Genomic DNA, 24,736 nt, shown 5'->3' on the forward strand with positions numbered 1-24,736 from the left:
ACTCCATGCAGAAAGATCCCAGGCTCAGGCCGGGACTCAAACCAGGGATCTTTTTGCTGCAAGGTGAAAGTGCTAACCACTACGCCACTGAATATTCACCACAGTTGGGTAAATTGGTATGCTATATAACCTTTTAGGACTATTCAGTTGAACTCTCACCATAAATACCACTGTCGTGCCTTAGCCTTAATGTTTAAGCTTGTGAGGTTAATTTGTAACAGCTGTTTATGTGCTGTATAAATAACTGAATTCTGCCTCTATAATTATCCATCTCCTTCCAGGAACCGTCCAGCTGAATTTACACTTGCGGAAGTTACACAAACATTAAAATTAAAGTGTGTAAAAGAGTCACAAACCCACAGAGATAAAATCACAGTTTTCTTTTAATACATAATTTGAAAATCAGAGTCAGAAATTGCACTATAAAAAGGCCCCCCCCCCCCTTCCCCTGATAAAGTCTGTTTAAACGCCACCCAGTGTTTCAGATGACTGGATCACTGTCAGGATATGATTCGATACACCACAAAAAGTTAGTTTAAATATTCCCTGATTTGCTGCGTGTCTTTATTTGGTTTGTTTGGTTCGTCGTCACACGATAAAAAAATGTTCAACGCCCCGTGTTCTGGAGGATTCGACAGTAAATCTCAGTGACTCATCGTCGTGGCGGCTCAGAGGAGTCCAGGTGTGGCGGTGGATTCAAACGGAGGGCCGCCGGTGTTTGCTTGCGTTGCCTTGGAAACCGCCGATTCACATTAAAGGCACTGAAAAGTCCAGTAGAGCCCACACAGTGTCGGGATGGTCACAGTGTGGCAACTTGTAAAAACAGAAAACAAACATGTGCTTCGACAGACAATAATAAGTTAAGTCCCTTAAAGTAAAGACAAATATTCCCCACCGCCGACTTTTAAAGTCACAGTCGGCGTTTCTTCCCCCTTCCACAGTAAATCAGACAGAAAACATGAGTCAGAATAGAACTCGGCCACTGCCAGCAGTGCTCTGACCGTCTATTTAGGGTCTATTCAGGGTGGCGACGCAGGATATTTTAAGCGAGCGGCCAACTCAATTACAGTCTTGTCCCTTGTCAGCGCACCGAGTTGCACAATTACAGAAAAGAACCAGAAGGCTGATTGTACGAGACGCCCCAAAGTCCGGCAGTAAACATGATCCTGGTGATTTGTAGGCTTTAACTGTGGGTGAAAGGAAACGAGACCAGCAGCAGAGTTCGAAGTCTGTCTGCTGAGGTGACAAATAACATCTTTATAGTGGGAAATTTCCACTTTAACACCAACTGTTCAAACAAAAGGCTCAATGAGAAACGACAGAACAGTTTCAGTTCTGAGCTGCAATGCTTCATGAAATGCAACTTTAATTAAAATTAAGTTTCACTGTGTTTATCTAAATGTTTTAACAGTTTTTCATTTTGCTCTCCCTTTAAAATCAAAGTATTCCTCACTTTCATCATTATTGTTATATGATAGTTACAGTTTTAAACGGAGCACCACCTTCTTCCTCTTTGATAACTGTCCAGATATTTTGGATTTTTGGCACTTGAGCAACACGTTCTCAGTCAACAACAAAGAGAATTTTCGTGAATGTGCAGTTTTCTTTGGAAACTACAATTTGCAACTTGTGGGTCTGAACACGGTTTGGATATCCACAAGGGACTCAAAAAAAAAAAACAGATTGTAAAGCTCCTTCTGATTAGAAAGATTATGGATTTTGCATTTTTGTGAAGTTTGAGCCTCCAGTTGAAAGAATCATCAGACTCTGATTAAGACAAACGCTCATTTTCCTTCAACCGTCTGAATGATGAAACAAAAGTGCACTGTGTTGAGCTAAATGCTAATGTTAGAATGCTAATATTGCAACAATGACAGCCCCAATAATCTGCGATGTACTATTTACTTTGCTTTAGCATGTTCCCATGCTAGCACTTGCCAAATGCCACACAGTAGTAGAGGCTGATGGGAATTTGGTTTATGAATATGTTGAAGGTTTGACCCAATAATGGCACAAAACGAAACTTTTTCAGATGCTAAAAATGGAAAACAAACATTGTTTGTCAAGACTTTGGCCTGTTGACACGAGATTAAACTGCATCTACACAATGCTAGTTAGCGGTGAGCTCTCTACGCTGGATCATGTTGCTAATAAGTATCAACAGTTTCTTTTACCAAAAGTATGGCATCAGTATAAATCAAGCTTTATAAGTATTCATCCTCTGAGGATCATGAATATCTGAACTTACTAAATGGGTTGTTTGACTGTACAAAGAGCTAGCCAAATAAAGCTACGTTGAGATTCTACATCTCCAAAACAGTTTATGCTAACAAGAAACATACTTCGATTATGTCTTCTTTCAAGGTGCAAAAAAATAGCTTCATTACCTGCAACAATGATCAACTATTTGGTGCAAATCACAACCTAACGTACCGAAATATTTAAGATAACCGATGTTCAACCGATGATCAGCTTGGTTGATTATCAAATCTGATATCTAGCATTTTTACGATTACCATTACAAAGAAAGTATTGGAAAGTTATTTTCTAATCGTACACGTAGAACAAAAGCAACCCTTTGCGTTGGGATCTACATTTTGACACCTGAACTTTCATTTTTTGCTGTAGATGCTTCCAAATATCAATCATCTCCTTGTCTCCCTGATTACTGGTAATCCGTATCGGCCATTTGCTGACCTCTAATGTAGAACAGGATCCAGGAGTTGATTTCACTACGTCAGTAACAAATTGCTGATTCTGAAGCTTTTTTCTAATGAAATTGAATTGCACTTCGGATTCAGAGGATGAATCCTAGAATTTTGATGTTCTGACTTTCCTGTAGTGTTATTTAATTATATGCGATGAATGCCAGATGCAGCTGGAATGGGTTTAATGGGCTTTCTTTTTCCCCTCACCATTTTGGCTCAATTTTGTTTGGACATCTGAACCTACAAATCACCAAAAACACGCCCTCCAGGATAAATAAGTATTATTTTCAAAAGTTAAAACAAAAAGTTTAATAAAAAAAAATAAACCTCCATCCTGAACAATCACAGCAGCTGTCATTTAAAACAAAAAAAAACCAACTCCAGTTTCCTTCATGAAAAGAAAACTTCTGCTACTTTTTCTTTGAGCTCAGTTCAGACATTCCCATCTGCTCGTGGACGACTCGGTTCCGGTCGAACCTCGTTTATGGGCGCATGTAGAGCCGGATGAGTCCCGCCTGGTGCAGCTGCTGCCACAGACTCATCTCCAACCGAAAGTCGTGGTTGAGGTAGAAGCCCACCTTGTGATATGTGCTGTCGAAGTAGTGGTTAGAGTAGTTATTGTAGTCGGGCGTCATGAAGCCGTATGCGCTCACCTTCAGCAAAACAGAGGAAAAAAAGTCACGATTAAAACCAGCCTTCACCAGATCAGCTCTGTTTCTTCATGTTTTGACTTGAGCCCCTTATTTTCATCCCTCTGCAGACAGCATGAATAACAGGTTTTGACAGTGATGACATGAGGAGGGAATCATCAGGACGAAGGCGTATTTCTGGAGAAGTGTGTTGAGTCACTGCTGCTACGAGGAAACATTCTCACGCTATCAGCCGAGTGGAGCCTTGTCTGATTGTGGATGAGCAGCTGAGTGACGGTAACGTGCAGCGCTATAATGATACCTGGTCACAGGTGTGCATAGCAGCCAGCAGCATCACGGACCCCGTAGATGGACGGTACATGTTGTAGATCCTCTGAAGGGTTCGCGGTCGAAGGAACCTGGAACGAGCACAGATAAAAGTGACGCAGGAACAGAGGATGTTGCTCAGCAGCTCACTCTGCTTTCAATCCTTTAATCTCATTTCCAGCTTTTTGAAATGTGAACTCTCACCTGTTTCTGAGATAACGGACGAAATCAGGGTGATACATCTTAAGCTTCGCCGCCGACACGTCCTTCCCGAACAAATCCGTCGGCCTTCAGATTGAAATTAGTGGAATTAAGTGTAACAAGTAACATTTGGAGATTAGAAAGCCGAAAATCTAATTGCTGGAGAACAGTGAGTCCTTCCTCCAGAAGGCCATGAAGTCAGTGGACATAAGTGGCAAAGATTAGGCTTCATTAGACTAAACTAACCACAGGAAGGAACACAAACATCGACTGCCAGGAAACTTCTCACAGCTGGTTTAGCTGTGACAAGAAAATCACCTTTTTCCTTCCGCTCCACTACAGTTCAGAGGGAATCAACACACTTTCTAGTCACTATATTCAACTCACAGCTTTTGACAGAATGGATAATTTAACAAGCTTTTAAAATACAACACACACGCACAGATTAAACCTCACAACCTTGTTGGCTTATTTCAGAAATTGGTGTGTAGTAGAACTCACGTTTCAGATTACTGCTCCACCAAATAGTGATTTTTTTTTAATTAAAAAAAAATCTCAGCTTACACACGTGGACAAAATTGTTGGTACCCCTCAGTTAAAGAAGGAAAAACCCACAATTCTCACTGAAATCACTTGAAACTCACAAAAGTAACAATAAATAAAAATTTATTGAAAATTAAATAATCAAAATCAGCCATCACTTTTGAATTGTTGATTAACATAATTATTTTAAAAAACAAACTAATGAAATAGGGCTGGACAAAAATGATGGTACCCATAACTTAATATTTTGTTGCACAACCTTTTGAGGCAATCACTGCAATTAAACGATTTCTGTATTTGTCAATGAGCGTTCTGCAGCTGTCAACAGGTATTTTGGCCCACTCCTCATGAGCAAACAGCTCCAGTTGTCTCAGGTTTGATGGGTGTCTTCTCCAAATGGCATGTTTCAGCTCCTTCCACATATGTTCAATGGGATTCAGATCTGGGCTCATAGAAGGCCACTTTAGAATAGTCCAACGCTTTTCTCTCAGCCATTCTTGGGTGTTTTTGGCTGTGTGTTTTGGATCGTTGTCCTGTTGGAAGACCCATGACCTGCGACTGAGACCAAGCTTTCTGACACTAGGCAGCACATTTCTCTCCAGAATGCCTTGATAGTCTTCAGATTTCATCGTACCTTGCACACTTTCAAGACACCCTGTGCCAGATGCAGCAAAGCAGCCCCAAAACATTACTGAGCCTCCTCCATGTTTCACCGTAGGGACAGTGTTCTTTTCTTCGTATGCTTGGTTTTTGAGTCTATGAACATAGAGTTGATGTGCCTTACCAAAAAGCTCCAGTTTGGTCTCGTCTGTCCAAAGGACATTCTCCCAGAAGCTTTGTGGCTTGTCAACATGCATTTTTGCAAATTCCAGTCTGGCTTTTTTATGAGTTTTTTTCAGCAGTGGTGTCCTCCTTGGTCGTCTCCCATGAAGTCCACTTTGGCTCAAACAACGACGAATGGTGCGATCTGACACTGATGTACCTTGGCCTTGGAGTTCACCTTTAATTTCTTTGGAGGTTGCTCTGGGCTCTTTGGATACAATTCCAACGATCCGTCTCTTCAATTTGTCATCAATTTTCCTCTTGCGGCCACGTCCAGGGAGGTTGGCTACTGTCCCGTGGGTCTTGAACTTCTGAATAATATGAGCCACTGTTGTCACAGGAACTTCAAGCTGTTTAGAGATGGTCTTATAGCCTTTACCTTTAAGATGTTTGTCTATCATTTTTTTCGGATGTCCTGGGACAATTCTCTCCTTCGCTTTCTGTTGTCCATGTTCAGTGTGGTACACACCTTTTCACCAAACAGCAGGGTGACTACTTGTCTCCCTTTAAATAGGCAGACTGACTGATTATGAGTTTGGAAACACCTGTGATGGCAATTAAATGACACACCTGAGTTAATCATGTCACTCTGGTCAAATAGTTTTCAATCTTTTATAGAGGTACCATCATTTTTGTCCAGGCCTGTTTCATTAGTTTGTTTTTTTAAATAATTATGTTAATCAACAATTCAAAAGTAATGGCTGTTTTTGATTATTTAATTTTCAATACATTTTTATTTGTTACTTTTGTGAGTTTCAAGTGATTTCAGTGAGAATTGTGGGTTTTTCCTTCTTTAACTGAGGGGTACCAACAATTTTGTCCACGTGTGTATTATCATCTATCAGCAAAAATCAAAGATTAGACAGAAAGTGAAAACACATACGTGGACCAGAACTTAGTTTCTTCTTGTTTCCTCTCCCATTATTAATGTTTGGCACCCACTATTAACGATCTAATGGTGTTTTTACTCGGCCAAGGAATAGCAGAGTTATGTGACAATCTGAATTTTACGTTTGTACTTTTCATGTTTGCATTTGTACTTCTTTTGCATTTCAACTTGTTGGTGCACAGTGATGAAGGTCGGATGTCGGTGCATGAAACAGTCTACTTGACTTAAAGTACAGAAAAGCACGGAAGGTGAAAGTGAGGAATTCATCCTCTGGGATCATGAATGTCCAGATTTGACTAATCTTGTCCACTACATGTAGAGATATCTCGCTAAAGTGTTGGACACGAACACATAGAAGAACCTTGTTTGTGCTAAACTAAGATTCTAAGCAAAATAACAATAAATCACAGATTGTTGGGGCTGTCATTGTTAGCATATTAGCATGCTAACATTAACATGTAGCTCAAAACAGTACATCTCTGTCACATCATTCAGACTGTCTGAAAAGAAATTAGCTTATGTCTTTATCAGTCTGATGAGTCTTTCAATTAGAGGTTAAAACTTCAGAAACATGCAACATCAGTGCAAATCTAATCAAAATGAGCTTTACAGGAATTTACTTTTTGGCCCTTTCAGGTCCCTTCGCCGTCATTGTGTGCGTCGCCGCCGCCTTCATCAACAGATAATCCCGGTCGTGATCCGGCAGGAAGACGTATCGTGTTTCCTGTTGGGGAGCAGCAGAGCGTGACGTGACTCAGGCCGGATTCTCCCACGTCTCTGTTTTAGCATTTAATCAGGAAGACCTTTAGAGTTTGTCCTCACCTCAGACACAGGCGGCCCTTTGTAGCCGGCGCCACCATAGCTCCTCATGGAGTTCATTAAAGTGTTGGAGGAGAAGGTGTAGTGGGTGGTCCGGGACCCCACGTCCTCCTCGAAGCCCTTAGTGATCGCCCCGTTGGTTCTGGAGATCAGGAGGATCCACAAACACACATGAGCACAAAGATCTGATCTTTTATTCCATCAGTGAAGACAACAGAGGCTCGGTTTCCCTGCAGAGCTGCCAGAACTCAGCAGCTGTTCAGAGCACGTCATCCCCAGAACAGCTGAGAATGTGAACTCACTTCAGCTTCTTCTGGTCAAATTCTTCTTAGGAATTGTTAAGGTCTTTCTCTGGTTGCCTATTAAACCCCTAAAATCTCATCTCAGTGTATCATATTTAGTTTGTTCCCCATGCAAACATTCCCTTCCTGCCTGAAAATGGTCCCCATGTAACTCTACACTGCTGCCTCTTCTAGAATCTGCAGATCTATGAGGTCTCCAACTCTTTTTAAACCCATCTCTTCATGTTCTCACCAATGATTCTGCTCAAACACTGTAAAACTATTCTACAGCACACAATAGCCATATTTCCATGCTTTTCCAAGGGAATTAAAAGAAAATTTTTTGATTTGATTTTTCTCCATTAACTCCTTTGGAGCAAATAAACTCAGCTGTCATCAAATGATGGCGCTATACACTAAACAGTCATAATAAACAGAGTAGAAGAAGTCAGAAGTCAGTCCGCCATCTCCACAGGTGTAACCAACACTGGAATAAAACTGGACTTTCTACATATTTTAGATATTTTATTTGCCTCCTCTTTGCTCTATGGAAACACTGCCTGCAGTTCAATCGAAAAAGTGTTGAGAGACTGAGAAACACTGAATTTTTGGTTGTTTTTGTACAGAATCTGATGCAAATGTCTATTTTGGGTGATTTTTTTGACAAGTCTCATTAAAAAACACCAAAAATAAATGTTCTGGATCAGATTCTGTAAAAAACGCAAATATTCTGCACTCTTCAGCACAACCAAGAAGTCATAAATGAATCAACTATTACCAACAGTCATGTGACAAAAATTCTGAGCGTTTTAGGTTGAACTGCAGGCAGTGTTCGAGGGTTAATCAAGAATGAACCAAGAATGAAATGTTTTTTTTTATTTTATGAGACACAGACAGCTGACGAGACAGTAGGAAGAGAGCATGACATAAAATAAACCAAATCTAAGATTAAAATCAACAAAGTTTATAAAAGCAAACATTTTGCACTAGATTCTGTAAAAAGCATAATTATTCTGCACTCTTCAGGTTTAGGTTGAACTGCAGGCAGTGTTACTTTCACATTTTAAAGCGTTTTTTGGTCTTTAAAGGATAAGGACATCTAAAGTGAAACAGTAGAATGAGGGGGTGGCATAAAAATGAATTAATCTAAGATTAAAATCAACAAAATTACCAAAAACAAAAGTTTTGTACTGGACTGACATATCCTGCACTTGTCAGGTTTAGGTTGAACTGCAGGCATCGTTAGTAAAACCTTTTTCCTTTAAGCGATAAGGACATCTGTAGAGAGACAGCAGAGTAACAACGTGAGCATTTGTATGTGTTGAAACTCATTAACTGCCACTTTGCACATCTGTAACTTTCACAGCCTCCACAAAGACTTGAGGAAACCCTGCAGACATGTTACCACTGTTGAACCAATGATGCTGGTTTGACCACCAAGGCGGCCTTTCGCTCCACTAAAGAAACTCCACGTGCAGATTAAATCTACCTGAAGACGTAGTGATGACTGTCGATCTCCTTCCCTTTCTTGGAGTCCTTCAGGATGCCTCCGTTTCCCACCACAGCACAACGGCTGCACTCTGTCTTGCTGTTGCGATTCCTCCAGTCGTCCAGCAGCTGCCAGTTAGCAGAAGAGTTGAGGACAGACAGAGTGTCCTGCAGCGCTGTCGACACGGAAAAACAGAATTTATCTGGATGTGTTTTATATGTGATTCAAACACATTTGTTTTGTGTGCCTGTGCAATCACTTCCACCCACAGATTCAGGTATTTTAAATCGGTCTGATGGAAAGATAATCCCCAAGGCAACGCAGGAAGCTGCTCTTATCTTTGCTCGATAAGCATCTTCACTGTGATGAGACTTGTATTCACTCAAATTAGTCAAAACACTCAGCGTCTGGATGTCGGGATGCTGTGCAACAGTTTCAGGTGCAGGTTGAAGGACTTTCCTCGGTTCTTCTGTGGACTTACACTACCGTGGGTCACTTAGAAATGTCCTTATTTTGAAAGAAAAGCTTTTTTTCAATGGAGATAACATTAAATGAATCATAAATACAGTCTAGACATGGAAACGGCTGATTTTTTACTGGAATATCTCCATAGGGGTACAGAGGAACATTTCCAGCAACCATCACTCCTTTGTTCTAATGCTACATTGTGTTAGCTAATGGTGTTGAAAGGCTCATTGATGATTAGAAAACCCTTGTGCAGTTATGTTAGCACATGGATAAAAGTGAGAGTTTTCATGGAAAACATGGAATTGTCTGGCATGCAAACTAACAGAAGACGTAGTCATACAGCGGTTCGATAACGTACTTTGAATGACATTTTCATTTCAGGCAAATGATGCATGAGGAAAACACCAGAAGATTACAGTATACATTCAAACTACTGAGAACGGTGATGCAAGCAGTAATTCTTTGAAACTAGCCAACACATTCAGCACATTATTCGACGATGAACTGTTTTGCTACATTTCTAGATCCAGACTCAACCATTTTTGAGCCAAAAACAACTCGCTCACTACAAAGGAACACAAAAGTTAAATTTGACTGGCTTAGTTGGGCATAAACATTTCCAGGAGCCACATGTTGCTGGCCTCCTAACTGGTACTAGCAGTTAAAAAAAATCCATAAAACATAGATGTACAGTGAAATGTTGGAGTTAAACAACCACTAAATATGTCCCTGACATGGAGGGTTGAATATTTTCATTTCTAGGTTTCTATGTGAACGCTTGATGGAACTGTGCCATTAAGGAGTTGATGAAATCTGAGATAAAGTGGGTGCACAATTTAAAAACAAGAATGTGAAGAATGGAAATAGAGAATGTGTGTCAAATGGGGGAAAATGACTAAAATACATGCATGGCAAAAAGAAAAGTAGAAAAATAGGAGACTTTTTATGCTAAAATTAAAAGAAAAATAGGATGTAAGAACATGGGAATAAGGAAATTTAAAAATACATATATATATAAAAATGTGTCCAGAATTAAAATCTCACTCTGGTAGTCGATCACCTCCCAGCCGTGGGTTCCTGGGTATTGGCTCAGGCGCTTGTGCTGCTCAGGAGTCACATGTTTGGCCCACTGCAGGACTGGAATGTGTTCCAGGAAACGCTCACCAAATGCCGTTTCTTTGACCCGACTCCTGATAGTGTCTTTGCAGCCCTGCAGGGAGCAAATAACACAGCCGACGGTTATCGAAACATAGACTGGCGTCCACAGATACTTGTAGTTATGGAGTCTATGAGCGTCGTTGGTTCTTCAGCATTAACCTCCAGGCTCTCACCAGATGCAATTATCCGAAAATTAACTACACAGCGCTGACAACACAGAGGACGCTGGAGGATTCATACATGGAGACGCATAATGAAATGTACATAAACACTTTGCTGATGCATAAAACCACAAGCAGGCAGACAAAGCAGTATGAAAAGGTTCAGGTGTAATACAATGCCATTAATAAATACTCTCAGATCCTTTAGTTTGGTAAAACACTGAAAAAAGAAAACAATCACTGCAGAAAAATAAAGTTAACCACTAGTCTTTGAATACTACTATTTGGCCTGTGAATACTTGTGAAAACAGTAGAAATGCTAGTCTAATGACTAGCTTAGCATACAAATCCTAAGTCATAAATATAAGTAGACAGATTATGAATTTTCTCCTCCTTTGGAATGCTAGTAGTGTTGCCACCTTTCAGAAACGAAAATAAAGGACGCCCACCACGACTCCTCAGGGCCACAGTTGAGTAAAATTGAAAAGATATTCACAGATTCAGACTTCCGGCATCAATAACTCATTAGATATACATTGTTAAAACATAAACGATGCCTCTTTCCCATCGTTGTAAGGCACACAATGTGCTAGAAGCCCAGTTTTATCAAAAGTAGCGGTCTTTCAAGCTGCAGGAATAACACTGGTGTCAACTGGAGTCAGTTGAAGGCTGCAGTGATTCTGGTGACAGTACAGTGTATCAGAGTGAGGTTATTGAATATTTGGGTCTCTCTTCGCTGCTGAAGCGGTTTTGCAATTTGCAGACCGTACCTGTTCCCTCCATAGACACCAACATTATTTCTGCAACTTGAAAGACAGCTACTTTTGATAAAATTTGGCTTGTAGCACATTGTGTGCCTTACAACGATGGGAAAGAGGCATCGTTTATGTTTTGACAACCTACATTTAATGAGTTATTGATGCTGGAAGTCTGAATCTGTGAATATCTTTCCAACTTTACCAAACACGGGGACACAACCACCCAAGGAGTGGTTTATTTAATTTTGAAAAAAGCATTTAGTCATACTTAAAGCTTTAAGTGCTTTATTAACACAAAACTAAGAGTTTGATATCGTTTTATGATCACAGGTTCTGTCTAAAAAGATGTAGCATAATTTTAAACAGTGAAACCAAACTAATAAAATGTAATGGCCAACCAGTCTACAATACTGGATTCTGCAAAAACTGAATGCAGAATACCGGACAAAGAAATTCTCTACAGATATTTTTCCCATCTAAATCTTTTAACACAATGAATGTATTAACTTATTTATGTGTGTATGAATGTATTTACTGACTTATTTATTGAGTACCGTTAACATATCAGAGTTCTGAGTGAGTTTTTCTTTAGATAGGCAAAGGCCATTTATTGATCACATATAGGCTATTAAATAAATGATATAAAAAAACCCAAAAGCATTTAAAATACTATTAAACAACTTAGGCATTTATTGAGTCACTAAAATACTGTAGAGTCTACGGCCACATTAGTCTGACTATAATCATCCTCTGGTAAATTCACAACCATGTACTGATGTCTCTTACCAAAGGGACTTCAGGAGATGATTAGATGATGATAAACTGTGACCTGCTGGTTTGGTTCTCTCTGTTCTCATGTTTCTTATATGTTGGTCTCCTGATGCTGCCTTACTTCAGTCTATGAGCCACAGAAAACACAGTTTGCCCTGTACCTATTGCCAGGAGTTCCAGTCTTCCAGTCTGTGCTTTTGAAAACGTTTTTGCTTCTTTGGATGTGGTGGAGTTTCGGGTGTAGACATTTTTAAACACGCGGGAGCAGCAGCGTCTGTAACCAGGAAACCCGCGACAGGACCGGGAAACAGAGAAGTGTATCCGCTGGACCTCGCATCGGGTCCTCGCTACATAGGTCTAAGGAAGACGAAACTGGCTGCCCTTAATATTCCTGTGTTTTATTTTGTTTATTATGCAGTTTTGATGCGTGTGTGACAGACGTGTATGGGACATTTATGAAAATACGGAACAATTTGTATTGAATCAATACGGGACGCTAAAATTAATTGTCAAATAAAGGACGATTCCGTATTTTAAGGGACGGGTGCAACCCTAAATGCTAGTCGCAAGCTTCGAAAAGCTAGTTCCAACCTTACAAATACTAGTGGCTAGCCTTAAAATACTAGCTTCTAGTGTGGAAATGTTCATGACTAGCCTTTGAATGCTAGTCATTAAATCAGGAATGCTAGTTGCTCACCTTGAATGCTAGTGGCTACCTCAAAAATGATAACGACAATTCAAGATCTGCTAGTTTCAAAGCTAGGTTTGTTAATGAGGAATTAAGTTACTAACATAAAGATGCTAATCACTAGCATAAGAGGCAAGTGAATAGCAAAGGAACACTAGTGACTAGCTTAGAAATGCTAATCATTTGCTTGGTAACGCTTGGGATGTCTATAAGCGGAATGCTCATCACCAGATTAGAAATGATAGGTGCTACCTCAGGAAAGCCTAGAAAAAGCTAGGCTAGGAATGTTACCTAGGGATGCTAGTCATTAGCCTACAAAATGGCCTTCACTAGCCTAGGAATGCTTATGACTAAACTTGGGATGCTAGTGGCTACCTCAAGATGCAAGTGGCAAGCCTAGAAATGCTAATTTGAAAGCTAGAAATGCTAGTGGCAGGATAGGAATGCAAGTCACCAGCCATGGCATGCTTGCCACTAGCATAAAGAGACAAATGAATAGCACAAGGATGCTAGAAATGCTAGTCCTTTGCCGGAGACTGCATTGCTAACCTTGCGATGAGCACTACATTGACAATGCTAGTAGCTAGCCTAGAAATGCTAGTCTAGCCTAGGAATGTATTCACAAGTCTAGAGATGCTACGACTGGCCTGAGAAAGGTATCACAACACAAGCCTAGGAAAGTAAGATGCTAGCCTAGGAATTCTAGATGGGTAACCTTAGTGACTACATGCCGGTCACTAACCTACACATATTGCTGTTTAAAAGCTGTGCATGAATAAAACCTTATTATTACTAAGTACAGTGTGCATAGCAGGAAATCCCATGAAAACTGTGATTTGTGATGTGAAGTACTTACAGAAATAAAACCTTCTGATTTCTAAAACGTCAGAGTCCCAGAGGTGTAACTGAGTAATGTTTTCCTTCTTGTGTTTAATCACCCTCCCTCCGTTGCTCTTGGAAACTTTGTGATTCATGTTCAGGAGTGGAGAACACCGAGTCCAGCAAACATGATCCACTTCCTCCTAATCATTTACTGGTGAACAGACTCGGCCAGTTGACTGTGGAAGCATCTCGAGGAAACCAGACCAGTGTGACCACCTGAACTTGATGATTTGAAGATCATTAACCACATAACCAGGACTTTCACTTCTGCTGCTTTGTGCTTTCACCCTTGTGTCTGGACGCATTAAAAAATGTTTACATTCAGTTTGAATGCAGCCAGCATCAATTTTTAACGTGACCTATTGTAGAAGATGAAATCTTTATTAACAGAGTGAGGAAGTGTTATTAATTAACAAATCTGGTGAGCTATGAGGGTGTTTTTTATGCTGACTGTCAGATCTTGAGAGTACAACACCAATCACAGTGTTATTTAGCAGTTTTATGGTTCTGTTTAGTGGGTCGGGTCCACAGTGACTTGACAGTTGTTGTTATAACTTAACCAGAAGCAATTTAGCCATATGTTAATTTACAGCAGACTTCGGGACGCACACTCAGTTTCTTCAGGATTGTCTCATGTTCGTTGACGGCTGCAGCTAGAACTCACCGTTTCTGGATTGATGTAGTCGTTCATGTAAGCATCTCCAACAAAGGCGGGCTCTGTGGGTCTGGGAGGCGTTGCAGGCCGAACTGTTGGGCCTCTGGTGCTGTTGGACTTTGAGAGATCCAGGGCATCGTTTTGTGCTTGTGCTTGCAGTTTAACAGTAGCGGCAGCAGCTGTGCGAGTCTTTAAAGCTGGATTCAGAGTGGGTCTGTCTGGGTGGGGGTCGGTGCCGGCTGGCTCCACAGGTTTTCGAGTTCGGTCTGTCAGGAGGCTCCAAGGAGTCTCTGTGGAAACAGAACAGTGGCAATGAGTCCAGTGGGTCAGTACTGAAATACATAATCTGAAAACCTCTCTTTTCCATCATGTGATGTCATGTGGTCAGTTGCAGTCCTTAAAGGAAGCCTTCAGCATTTTGGGAAATGAGAACATCGAATCCCAGCCGTGGAAGAACACCATGTAAACATTATTATTACAACTTCTGCTTATAAAATCAAACTTAAATACTGGCTGAAGAATATTTCCAGTTATTTCAACTTGCTGTGTTTCCATTACTGTGTCTATCGTGCAATCAGTTGAGTTTTTGTAAAGGAAACAGAAATTAGCCTCCTAAAACAAGACAATTTTCCTCATACATCAGGATCCATGTGGGAAAGTTGACCTAATAACCAACACGTTTGTCTGTTTATTTGTCACATGCTCAAACAGAACAGGCAGTGAAATGCAAAGTGACTGTTCCACAAAGCTGCAAAGAACAAATATGATAAGCATTGCTTAAAACAGAAAAACTCCAAAGTCTATAGGGGTCTGTATCTAACAAAGACAATGCAAAACAACATCAAGAGAAGCAAAATGACTTCAAAGTGACACAAAACTACACTGAAGTTATACAAAACACCAAAGGAACACAAAATGACAAAACAACGCAAAGCGTCACTAAAGAAACACAAAAGGACACAAAGGTAACACAAAAGGACTCAAAATGGCACAAAAGTGACACAAAATGCAAAAATAAACATGCAAAATGACACCAAAATGATGTGAAACACAAAATGACACAAGAGCAAATAACAGCAAAAGGATGCTAATGGATGTAAAAAACAAAAAACAACAAAACAGACACACAAAAGAGATGCAAAAACAGATGAAGATGAAAAATGACATTGAAGAGTCACAGACTGACAAAGGAAAATAAATGACACAGAAGTGATGCAAAATGCCCCAAAAATATGTAAAATAACACCAAAGAGATACAAAACTGCTACACAAAACAACACCAAAGGAACACAGAATGATAGAGTAATGCAAAACAACACTAAGGAAACATAACATGACACTAAAATGATGCAAATGACACCAAAGGTGCAAAATCACACCAAAACGATGCTAAAACATTAAAGAGACACAAAAAAACCCACCAAAAAGATGAAATATGACACCACAGAGACAAAGTGCCAAAAAAATTACACCCCTGACACAAAATGACAACAAAGACACACAAAATAACAGCAAAAGGACACTAAAGTTGGTGCAAAAATACATGACAAAAGATGCAAAATGACACCAGTGTGACCTGAAAGAGACACCAACCAAAGGACATTTAAGAACAACTGGAGCTGAACCAAATGCAACCAATGAGACGGAAAAGCACGACAACTGAGAGACAAATCGGAGTAAATTTAATAAAATAATAAATTAAAAAAAATGGATGTTAAACTCTGTTTGGATCAAATGACAAATGAAGAGCAGCGACTTAGACGTTTTTAAAGTCTACGGAGTCAATAAAGACTTGACAGACGTGAAAGTAAATAACTTAAGTCAGGTTTGTGTCACCAGATCCGTCTGTTTATTTCTTGTTTTGGTTGTTTTTATGCAGATGTTGAAGTTTGTTTGCATTGAGCCACGCTGTCTGCTGTGAAAAGATAAAAAACATTTTTATGGTGACTTCTTCTCAGAAAAGTGTCGACAGAGTTTCTGCGGATCGAAGCCAAAACCTTGGCTTGAGAACAGCAGTTTGATTTTCTGGTCATTTGGGAGAACGACGCCTTTAATTAAGCTTCCCACATAATGATACGGTAATTATGTGTGAGAACACGGATGACCTGATTAATTAAATCCATAAACCCATGACTCAGCTTGTTGCCTTTTTTTCATATAAATTAAGATTTAAAGTCACAGTAAACGCTTCCTCCTCCTCTGGTTTTAAGAGAGGGAACATTACAGAACGAGGTTTGTGATTTTACATGAGATCGTTTCATATTTGTGTCGTTTCCACTTTTCCTTCACAGAAGAGAGGAAGGAGAAGTTAGTTACTTCCAAAACCAGAATCATGTTTTGATGACGGTCACGAGGCTGAATTTGGGTTTATTCCAGAAAAAAAGGAAGCAGCTAATGATCAGTTTCATTTTCTGTAAAACAACAAAGTAAATCCTTTTAGCCGAGAAAATATGATCAGAAAACAGAGAAAACGCCCTGTTACAGTGAAAAAAAATAGGTCAAAAACCCTAAAATATTTTAATTATAATGATGTGAAGCTGAAAGAAAGACATGTGAGAAGCTGGAAGGAGTCAATGATTGCAGGTTCTTTGATAAATTACATAAAATATGAAGTATTTTTGAAAAATAAAACTACCTTAACATCCACTTATTGGCTTTTCCACATCAAAGAGGGAAAAAACAACACAGAAGGCACAAAAAATAGACAGAACGAGACCAGGGGGACACAAACGACACAAAATGATACCAAGTAGGTGGAAAATGGCACCAAAGGCAAACAAAACTACACCAAAGTGACGCAAAATCACCTCGCAGACACACAAAATGACATTAAAGAGACACAAGATCAACAAAATGACACAAAAGAGATGAAAAATGGCACCAAAGAGAGAGAAAAACCACACCAAATAGACATCATCAATCCAAACAGACAACATGACACCAAGCACATGCAAAATTACACCAAAAAGAAACAAGCGGTCAAACAGATGCAAAATTACACCAAAGAGATGCAAAACGACACCACAGGCACAGAAAATACACAAAATGACACTGAAGAGACAGAAAATGGCACAGAAGAGATGCAAAATGACAACAAAAAGACTTAAATTACAAGACAAGAAGTTTATTACACCAAAAAGAAGCAACATGACACCAAAGAGATGGAAAATGGCTTCAAATAGATGCAAAATAACACCAGAAAGACAAAATGACAGCAAAGAGACACAAAATCCACAAAAATGACAGCAGAAAGATGGAAAATGGCACCAAAGACGCACGAAGGAGAAACAAAATGACTGAAGAAATGCAAAATCCACAAAATGACAAAAGAGATGGAAAATGGCATCAAACTGACATAAAATGAGCATAAAGACACAAACTGACACCAAAGAGGTGTAAAATAACACTAAAGCGACACAAAATAACATTTACGAGACACCAAATACACACACAGTAACAAAAAAACCCACCAGAAACACAAAATGACACCAAAGAGATGCAAAACGATGCTAAAGTGGTGCAAATAACACAAAAGAAGCAGAACAACACTAAAAAGTCACAGAATGATATCAAAGGAAGATAAAAGAACAGAGACACAAACGCCAAAAACCACGTTCCCTAAACGCCCCACACTACAGGCAGCGGATCTCAGACAGACGTGTGACCAGAAATGATTTTCAAAAGAGTAAACGCGGGCGTTCTAATGTCAGATCTGTCCCAGATGAAACCAAAGGAGTTTTTCTTCATGCAGTCTTTCCCTCATGTAGGTTCGCTTCACATTTCATGAGAAAACCACACTTTTAAGTTCCACCACTGTGGTGAAGGCAGTAGCTGGGTGTGCCGGTTAGAGAGACACCAACACAGATTAATGACCATCAAGACCATGAGACCAGATGAATGTTTAACTTACGCTCTGAAAAAGGTTGTAAAAGCAGTCTGGAGTCCTGCAAAATGGGTTAGGATACTGAAGAGATGCAAAAAAAAAGAAGAAAGAGACACAAAACAACACAGAAGAGACACTAAATGACACTCAAGACATGAAAAACACATAAAACTACATTAAAATGACAGAACATCACCTGCGAGACACAAAATGACACCAAAGAAACAAAGAGACACAAAATGACACCAAAGAGATTCAAAACTACCAGACACACAAACTGGAAGCAAAAGAGATGCAAAATAAAACCAAAGAAACAATAAAGAGACACAAAGTGACACTAAAGAGACAGAAAATGACACCAAAGAGACACAAAACAACTCAAAAAGAGACACAAAACATCACCCAATAGACACAAAATGACATCAAGGAGATGCAAAATTACCAAAGAGAGACAAAATGGAAGCAAAGAGACGCAAAATAACACTAAAGAGACACAAAGTGACGGTAAAGAGATACAAACGACACTCAAGACCAAAAAGGACACCAAAGACAAAAAATTACACCAAAGAGACAAAAATTACATTAAAGAGACACAAAATGACACCAAAGAGACACAAAATTAAACAAAATTTCACTAAAAAGATACAGAACATCACCCAAGAGACACAAAACGCCAAGGAAATGCAAAATGACACTAAAGAGACACAAAACTACACCAGAAGAGACATGAAATGACACCAGAGACACAACATGACACTAAAGAGACAAAACGACACAAAACTACACAAAATGATGTCGAAGTGACAAAATGATGTGAAAGAGACACAAAAATTAGACAAAACAACACAAACAAGAAACACGACACCAAAGAAACACAAAACTACACAGAATGTCCCTAAACACCACATAGAACTGATCCATCTTCAGGAGTCTGACATTCTGTCCTCACATTTTGCGGTTTATTTTATTTTCTCCGCGTTTTCATGTTTCCAGTCTTCCGTGTGTTTACAACACGCTACACGTATGACCTCGCTGCTCTTCCGGGACTCTGCTTTCCATGGTCACGCGGGGCTTTTAATGCATCCTTTCAGAGAACCTAAACCTTGGTGCCGCTGCCGTCCCAACAAAGGCCACATCTGAGCAGCGTGTGTGAGAAACCACCTGCAGCGAAACAACTCGGGGGAGTTTGTTCATCGGAGCGGCGGCAGCGCTGTGTGGCCGCTTTGTCCACACCACAATCACAACTGGAGGAGGAGGAGAAGAGCTGCTACACAGCTCTGAGTTTAACCCCCCAACCCCGCTGACCTGGATTCAGGCCTGACGTCGCCGTGCTCTGTTTGGTTCCTTTAGTATTAGTTCAGGGATGGTTGGAAAATTTTAAATCCGATGATTGTTTCATTTTGGGCAGCGTCTTGCGCTAACTGGTGTAAATTTGGTGATTTTTAAAAGATGTGATGCATTTGAAACTGACGTATTTATGTCTAGTTCACAGATTGTTGGAAATCTGAAAATCCTACGATTCTTTCTGGGTTTTGCTTTTATTGTTTGGTCGTTTCCTGCCTCTTAAAGACTCAATTTACGTTGTTTTGAGTCTCGCTTTGGTTGTTTAATGCATCTTTGGGAGGGTTTTGTCATTTCACGTTTCCCGTTGGTCATTTTTTCTTCACATAATCTAGATATTCAAATGTTTTCATGTTTTCTCTCCAGACTTTTCCTCTCTTCTCCACTCATCAGTAGAAAGATGTTTCACCATGCTGAATGGATCTTCTAACCATGTATAGCTCAAGGACCGTTGGAAATTTGAGAATCCTACAATTCTTTCTGGTTTCTTGTAGTTTCTTCCTCTGATAAATAATGAGTTTTACAACAAAACACTCCTTTAAAATGATGAGTTTTGTGGTTCAGAGGGCTAAACAGTGCATTCAGGAGCAAATAAGCGTTTGTAATAAACAGTTTTGCTAATTTAATAAGCATTCTGTTGGCAGCTGAAATGCTTTGGCAGCATTTCGCTCTAATAATTGGTGTAATTTGGTGATTTTTTTAAAAGGTAGGATGACTTTAAAACTCAGTAATATATGCAGAGTTCAAGGACTGTTGGAAATTTCAAGATCCTATGATTGTTTATTAGTGTCCGAGCACCGACAGTCGGTGCAAGGGCACCGACTGTCCAAGGCACCAGCGGTGTCTAGGACCCTATTGAAACCCTAGGGTTTTTTTTGTTTTTTTTCTCCCGGCAAATGAATTGGCTTTTTGGCGGCCTTATCATACTCCAAAATGCGTGCAATTTGGCATGCACATCAGGACTGGCGAAAAATTTGATATTTTATGGGAGTTGCGAATGCGCGTGGCAAAATGGCTCTATAGCGCCACCTGCAAACTTGAAAAGTAGTCATTAGGCCAACTACCACAATGTTTCATTTACAGCTACAATATTTGGTGGGCATATGCAGAACATCAGGACACACCAAAAAGTCAATTACAGCCACGCCCTAAACCCAACAGGAAGTCGGCCATCTTCAATTTGCTGTAGATTTTTCAAAATTAATTTCTCCCGGCCAAATGAATTGCGATTTTGGCGCCCTTATGTCCCAAAACGCGTGAAATTTGGCGTGCACATCAGGACTGGCGAAAAATTTGATATTTTATGGGAGTTGCGCATGTGTGTGGCAAAATGGCTCTATAGCGCCACCTGCAAAATTGAAAAGTGGTCATTAGGCCAACTGCCACAACGTTTCATTTACAGCTACAATATTTGGTGGGCATATGCACCACATCAGGACACACCAAAAAGTCAATCACAGCCATGCCCTAAACCCAACAGGAAGTCGGCCATCTTGAATTTGCTGTAAATTTCTCAAAATTAATAGCTCCTAGGGGGTAAGTCTGAGAGAACTGAAATTGGGCCAGTACATGCACCAGACCTTCCTGATGAAAAGTTATCAAAAACTCGGCCAGAAGCCAAAAGGTGTGGCCATGGCGGAGCCTCAAAATACTGATCCTTCGCCATGAAACAGGAAGTCATAGCGCCACCTTGTGGTTTCAGGAAATAGACATATTTTACACTTTCATGCCATATTGTTACCCGGTTGATCATATTCACTTCAAATGTGGTGACAACAGGCTGAACACATTGATGATGCATCCCAGTGAAAATGGTGACTTGTCATCAAAGGGCGTGTCTGTGGCGGCCAAAACAATTTCGATGTTTCGCCATGAAAATTTAACGATTCATATCTCAGCTGAACAAGATCCTATCTGCCCCAAACTTCACATGATGGACACCAGGTCCAGTCTGAACACATCCACACTCATTAATTCCGCAAAGGTCATAGCGCCACCTGTTGGTAATAGTAAGTTTAAGGCCTTATATTTTCAGGTACAATGGCCCCAAACGTGGTGATATCATGCTGGAAATTGGTCAGTCAAGTCTTCACCTCTTGACAATCCCACATTGTGAAAGGTGTGACATTTCATGCAACGCTGTTGCCGTAGCAACCAAATATCGCCAGGCAAAACAAAGTGCTGTTTGACAGGTTAGGAATACTCCAATGCTCACTAAAATTACCACACACATCACCATTGACCCAAGGAACAACACTGTATGCATCTCGGCACTGCACATGCTATAGCGCCCCCTACAGTATTTTTAACAAACAGCCCCCCAGCACGTTTCACCTACATCCATGAAATTTGGGAGGCTTATAGAGCACTTCAGGACCCACAAAAAAGCCTCTTGAAGCCATGTCCTAAACCCAACAGGAAGTCGGCCATCTTGGATTAATTGTGAGATTTTTTATGATTTTTCTCATTTTTGAGAGTTAATACCTCCTAGGGGATAACTCCAGGAGACCTGAAATTTTGTCAGTCCACACAGCAGGACTTGGTGATGAAAAGTTATCAAAAGTTTAACCAGAAGCCAAATGGCGTGGCCATGGCGACCATCAGCGTTTTGATGCTTCGCCATGAAACATCAACTGCTGTATAACTCTCCTCTGCATGCTCCAATCTGCCTCAAACTTTCCATGTGTGATCACAATCCAATCCTGATCACATCTACAGGCCAACAGACACTCTCAGTCGCAGCGCCACCTGTTGGATGGACAGTAAATGCTGTATAACTGGCCTCTACATGATCAAATCAGCCTGAAACTTTACATGAGTGATCAGAGTCCAGCCCTCATCACATCCACTGTTTGAAATACACTCTGAGTTACAGCGCCACCTGGTGGTGGATGGGCAGGAAACGCTGTGTAACTAGTCTGAACATGCTCCAATCTGGCTGAAATTTTACGTGTGATTAAACTCTGGTCCAGATGTGATTCAGAGGCCGACACACATTTTCAGTCACAGCGCCACCTGGTGGACGTGCATGGATTCGCCGACCAGCGTGGATGCGAGGACCCGTCCATCGCTGCTTGCAGCTTTAATTGTTATTTGCAGTTTCTTCCTTTGATAAATGGTGTAATTTTTGGTAAGTTTTACAACAAACATGTCTTCTAAGTGGTGGTTTTGTGGTTCAGAGGGTTAAAGAGTGCGTTCAGGAGCAAATAAACAGTTTGTAATAAACATTTCTGCTAGCTTAATAAGCATTCTGGGTTTTTTGCGATGGCAGCTGGAATATTTTCTAATAATTGGTGTAATTTTGGTGATTTCTTAAAAGATTCTATGCTTTTGAAACTCAGTAATATATGCCTAGTTTAAGGACCGTTGGAAAGGTGAAACTCCTATGATTTTGTGTTGTTTTTTGTTTGTTATTGTTTTGTTCTTTTGTGTCTCAGAGATTCATTTTCTGTTTTTTTTTTTTTTGGGGGGGGGGTCCGTTTCATGTGCCTTTGGGAGGATTCTTTCTGGTACATGAAAACACAGACTTCTGCTGTGAGTTTCTTAATAAAACGTGCTTTTTAAATGCTGCTTTTTGTATTAGATTCCTTTAGAGTGCCTCTGAATCTCTGGACCAGATGTTGATGTGAATTAAACGTGAATAAAGTCGCCAAAAGCGTCTCTGAACTCGTGAACTGACCTGCTGGTGGTCTGCATGAAGCCGTGGAAGTGCCTGAGCGGCGTCATGGACCAGCTGAAGTTCCACTCCAGGTTGAAACACAGGATGTAGACGCCGAGCAGCGAGCCGACGGTCAACACGCCGAGCAGCAGCCTCCTGCGCAGCGCCATCCCCACGAGTTCCAGCTGCCCTCCGCTCCGCCCGCAGGAACATGAGGAGGCGGAGGACGGACGCTGAGGGAGGATGCTGTCCCGCTCAGGACGCCGCTGGGGTTTCTCTCTCTGCTAATCAACCCACAGCAGGATCTGGGACGTCTCTCAACACGGCTGCAGACAGAAAAGCGAGAGGGCAAAGACTCAGGAGGTGGAAACTTTATCTGCGAGCCAAATAATCCCTTTTTAATGAAACCTCGAGCACACAGAGTCGGGTCACAATCTACTTTTTCAGCCTCACAAAAGAGGAACCAGCACAGAAAGACTGACGTCAGCCGACAACCGAACGGAGGAAGCTCTCAGGAAGGAAACTTCTTGTCCGCGTGTGGCGTTCGAGTCCCTAAAGTCCCACTGGCAGTTGGAGGCATTATCATAGTGTGGGAGCACCGCCCACCTCCACTTCACACCTCTTTGTAAGCACAGTAATAAACGGAGCCCGAAGCAAGGCGCTGAACTCTAACCCCCTGAACTTCTCCTCAGGCTCCAGCTGCTTCTTCCCTCAAATCAGAAAAAGTTGGAGAAGGTAAAGAAGCAGCATAACGGCCCAGATGATTGTGTGAGGAGGTGGTCCTGTCTGAGGCTAAACGGGGAATGGAAAGAATGTGTGGCAGAGATCCAGAGATAATCTCAACTTTCCCAAACAAACAGGCAGTAAAACAAGTTTTCTGCTCTTTAAAAAACACCGCAAACACAACTCAATGTCTAAAACAAAGATTCACAGCAGAATATTACAGAAAAAGGAGACAAATAATGCCTCCAGCTCCTCCTCTGAGCCTCTACTGGGGCAGAAATGTTTCTAAAAACGAGCCTAAAGAGAGAAAAGTGGAGCTGCTCTCACCGGTTTCCTCCTCAGTGTTCCTGCCGCTGATCATCTGCTGTGTAGCTGCCGCTCCGCCAGCCTCAGCGCGGATGGGCGGCACCGTTGTGAAATGAGCAACAGCTGCTGGCAATTGGTCAACTCCCTCCTTTGACTCCCCCCAGAGGAGGGGGGAGGCTCAGCAGTCAGACAGTCGGTCAGCTGGGCCCTCTGGCTTCAGTTTCCTCCCTGAAAAGAAAGGAAATCCACCCTGAAAGAGGAGACGCTTAGGAGGAGGAAGAAGAAGAAGAAGAAGAGCTGGATGTGATTCCAGATGTAGAGACTAAAAGGAGACATCTTTAATCCTCCTGTTGTCTTCATTTACAGGCACCAAAAATATCGTTTCCTTGTTTGAAAAAATCCAAAAATTCTGCAAAAAAATTCCCCAAATTTCTGAAAATTTGCAAAACTTTCAGGAAGAAAATTCCAATAATTCCTAAAAAGTTTCTTTTAAAGTTTTTTTTTAAAAAGAAATCATTTGGCAAGAAAATATTTGTAAATATTTTCAAAAAATGAGTAAAGATCTTCCAAAAAAAA

At 40.7% G+C, this 24,736-nt stretch overlaps 2 protein-coding genes across 2 annotated transcripts in view; one reads left to right on the forward strand and one right to left on the reverse strand.

The window, feature by feature from the left end:
- LOC110964885 (gastrula zinc finger protein XlCGF57.1-like) overlaps positions 1-24,736 on the forward strand; it is a 205,431-nt gene that overhangs the window by 27,609 nt on the left and 153,086 nt on the right. The window lies entirely within an intron of this gene.
- On the reverse strand, positions 366-24,327 carry st6galnac (ST6 (alpha-N-acetyl-neuraminyl-2,3-beta-galactosyl-1,3)-N-acetylgalactosaminide alpha-2,6-sialyltransferase). Its single transcript, XM_051939933.1, has 11 exons — positions 24,182-24,327; positions 23,153-23,457; positions 19,294-19,376; positions 14,259-14,539; positions 10,221-10,386; positions 8,709-8,883; positions 6,942-7,080; positions 6,740-6,843; positions 3,869-3,952; positions 3,660-3,756; positions 366-3,361 (listed from the first exon to the last, which is right to left on the reverse strand). The coding sequence occupies exons 2-11, from the start codon at positions 23,299-23,301 to the stop codon at positions 3,191-3,193; spliced, it is 1,449 nt and encodes a 482-aa protein (XP_051795893.1). The 5' UTR covers positions 23,302-23,457; positions 24,182-24,327; the 3' UTR covers positions 366-3,190.

This window comes from Acanthochromis polyacanthus, chromosome 19 (genome assembly GCF_021347895.1).
Source record: "Acanthochromis polyacanthus isolate Apoly-LR-REF ecotype Palm Island chromosome 19, KAUST_Apoly_ChrSc, whole genome shotgun sequence".
Classification (NCBI taxonomy): Eukaryota; Metazoa; Chordata; class Actinopteri; family Pomacentridae; genus Acanthochromis; species Acanthochromis polyacanthus.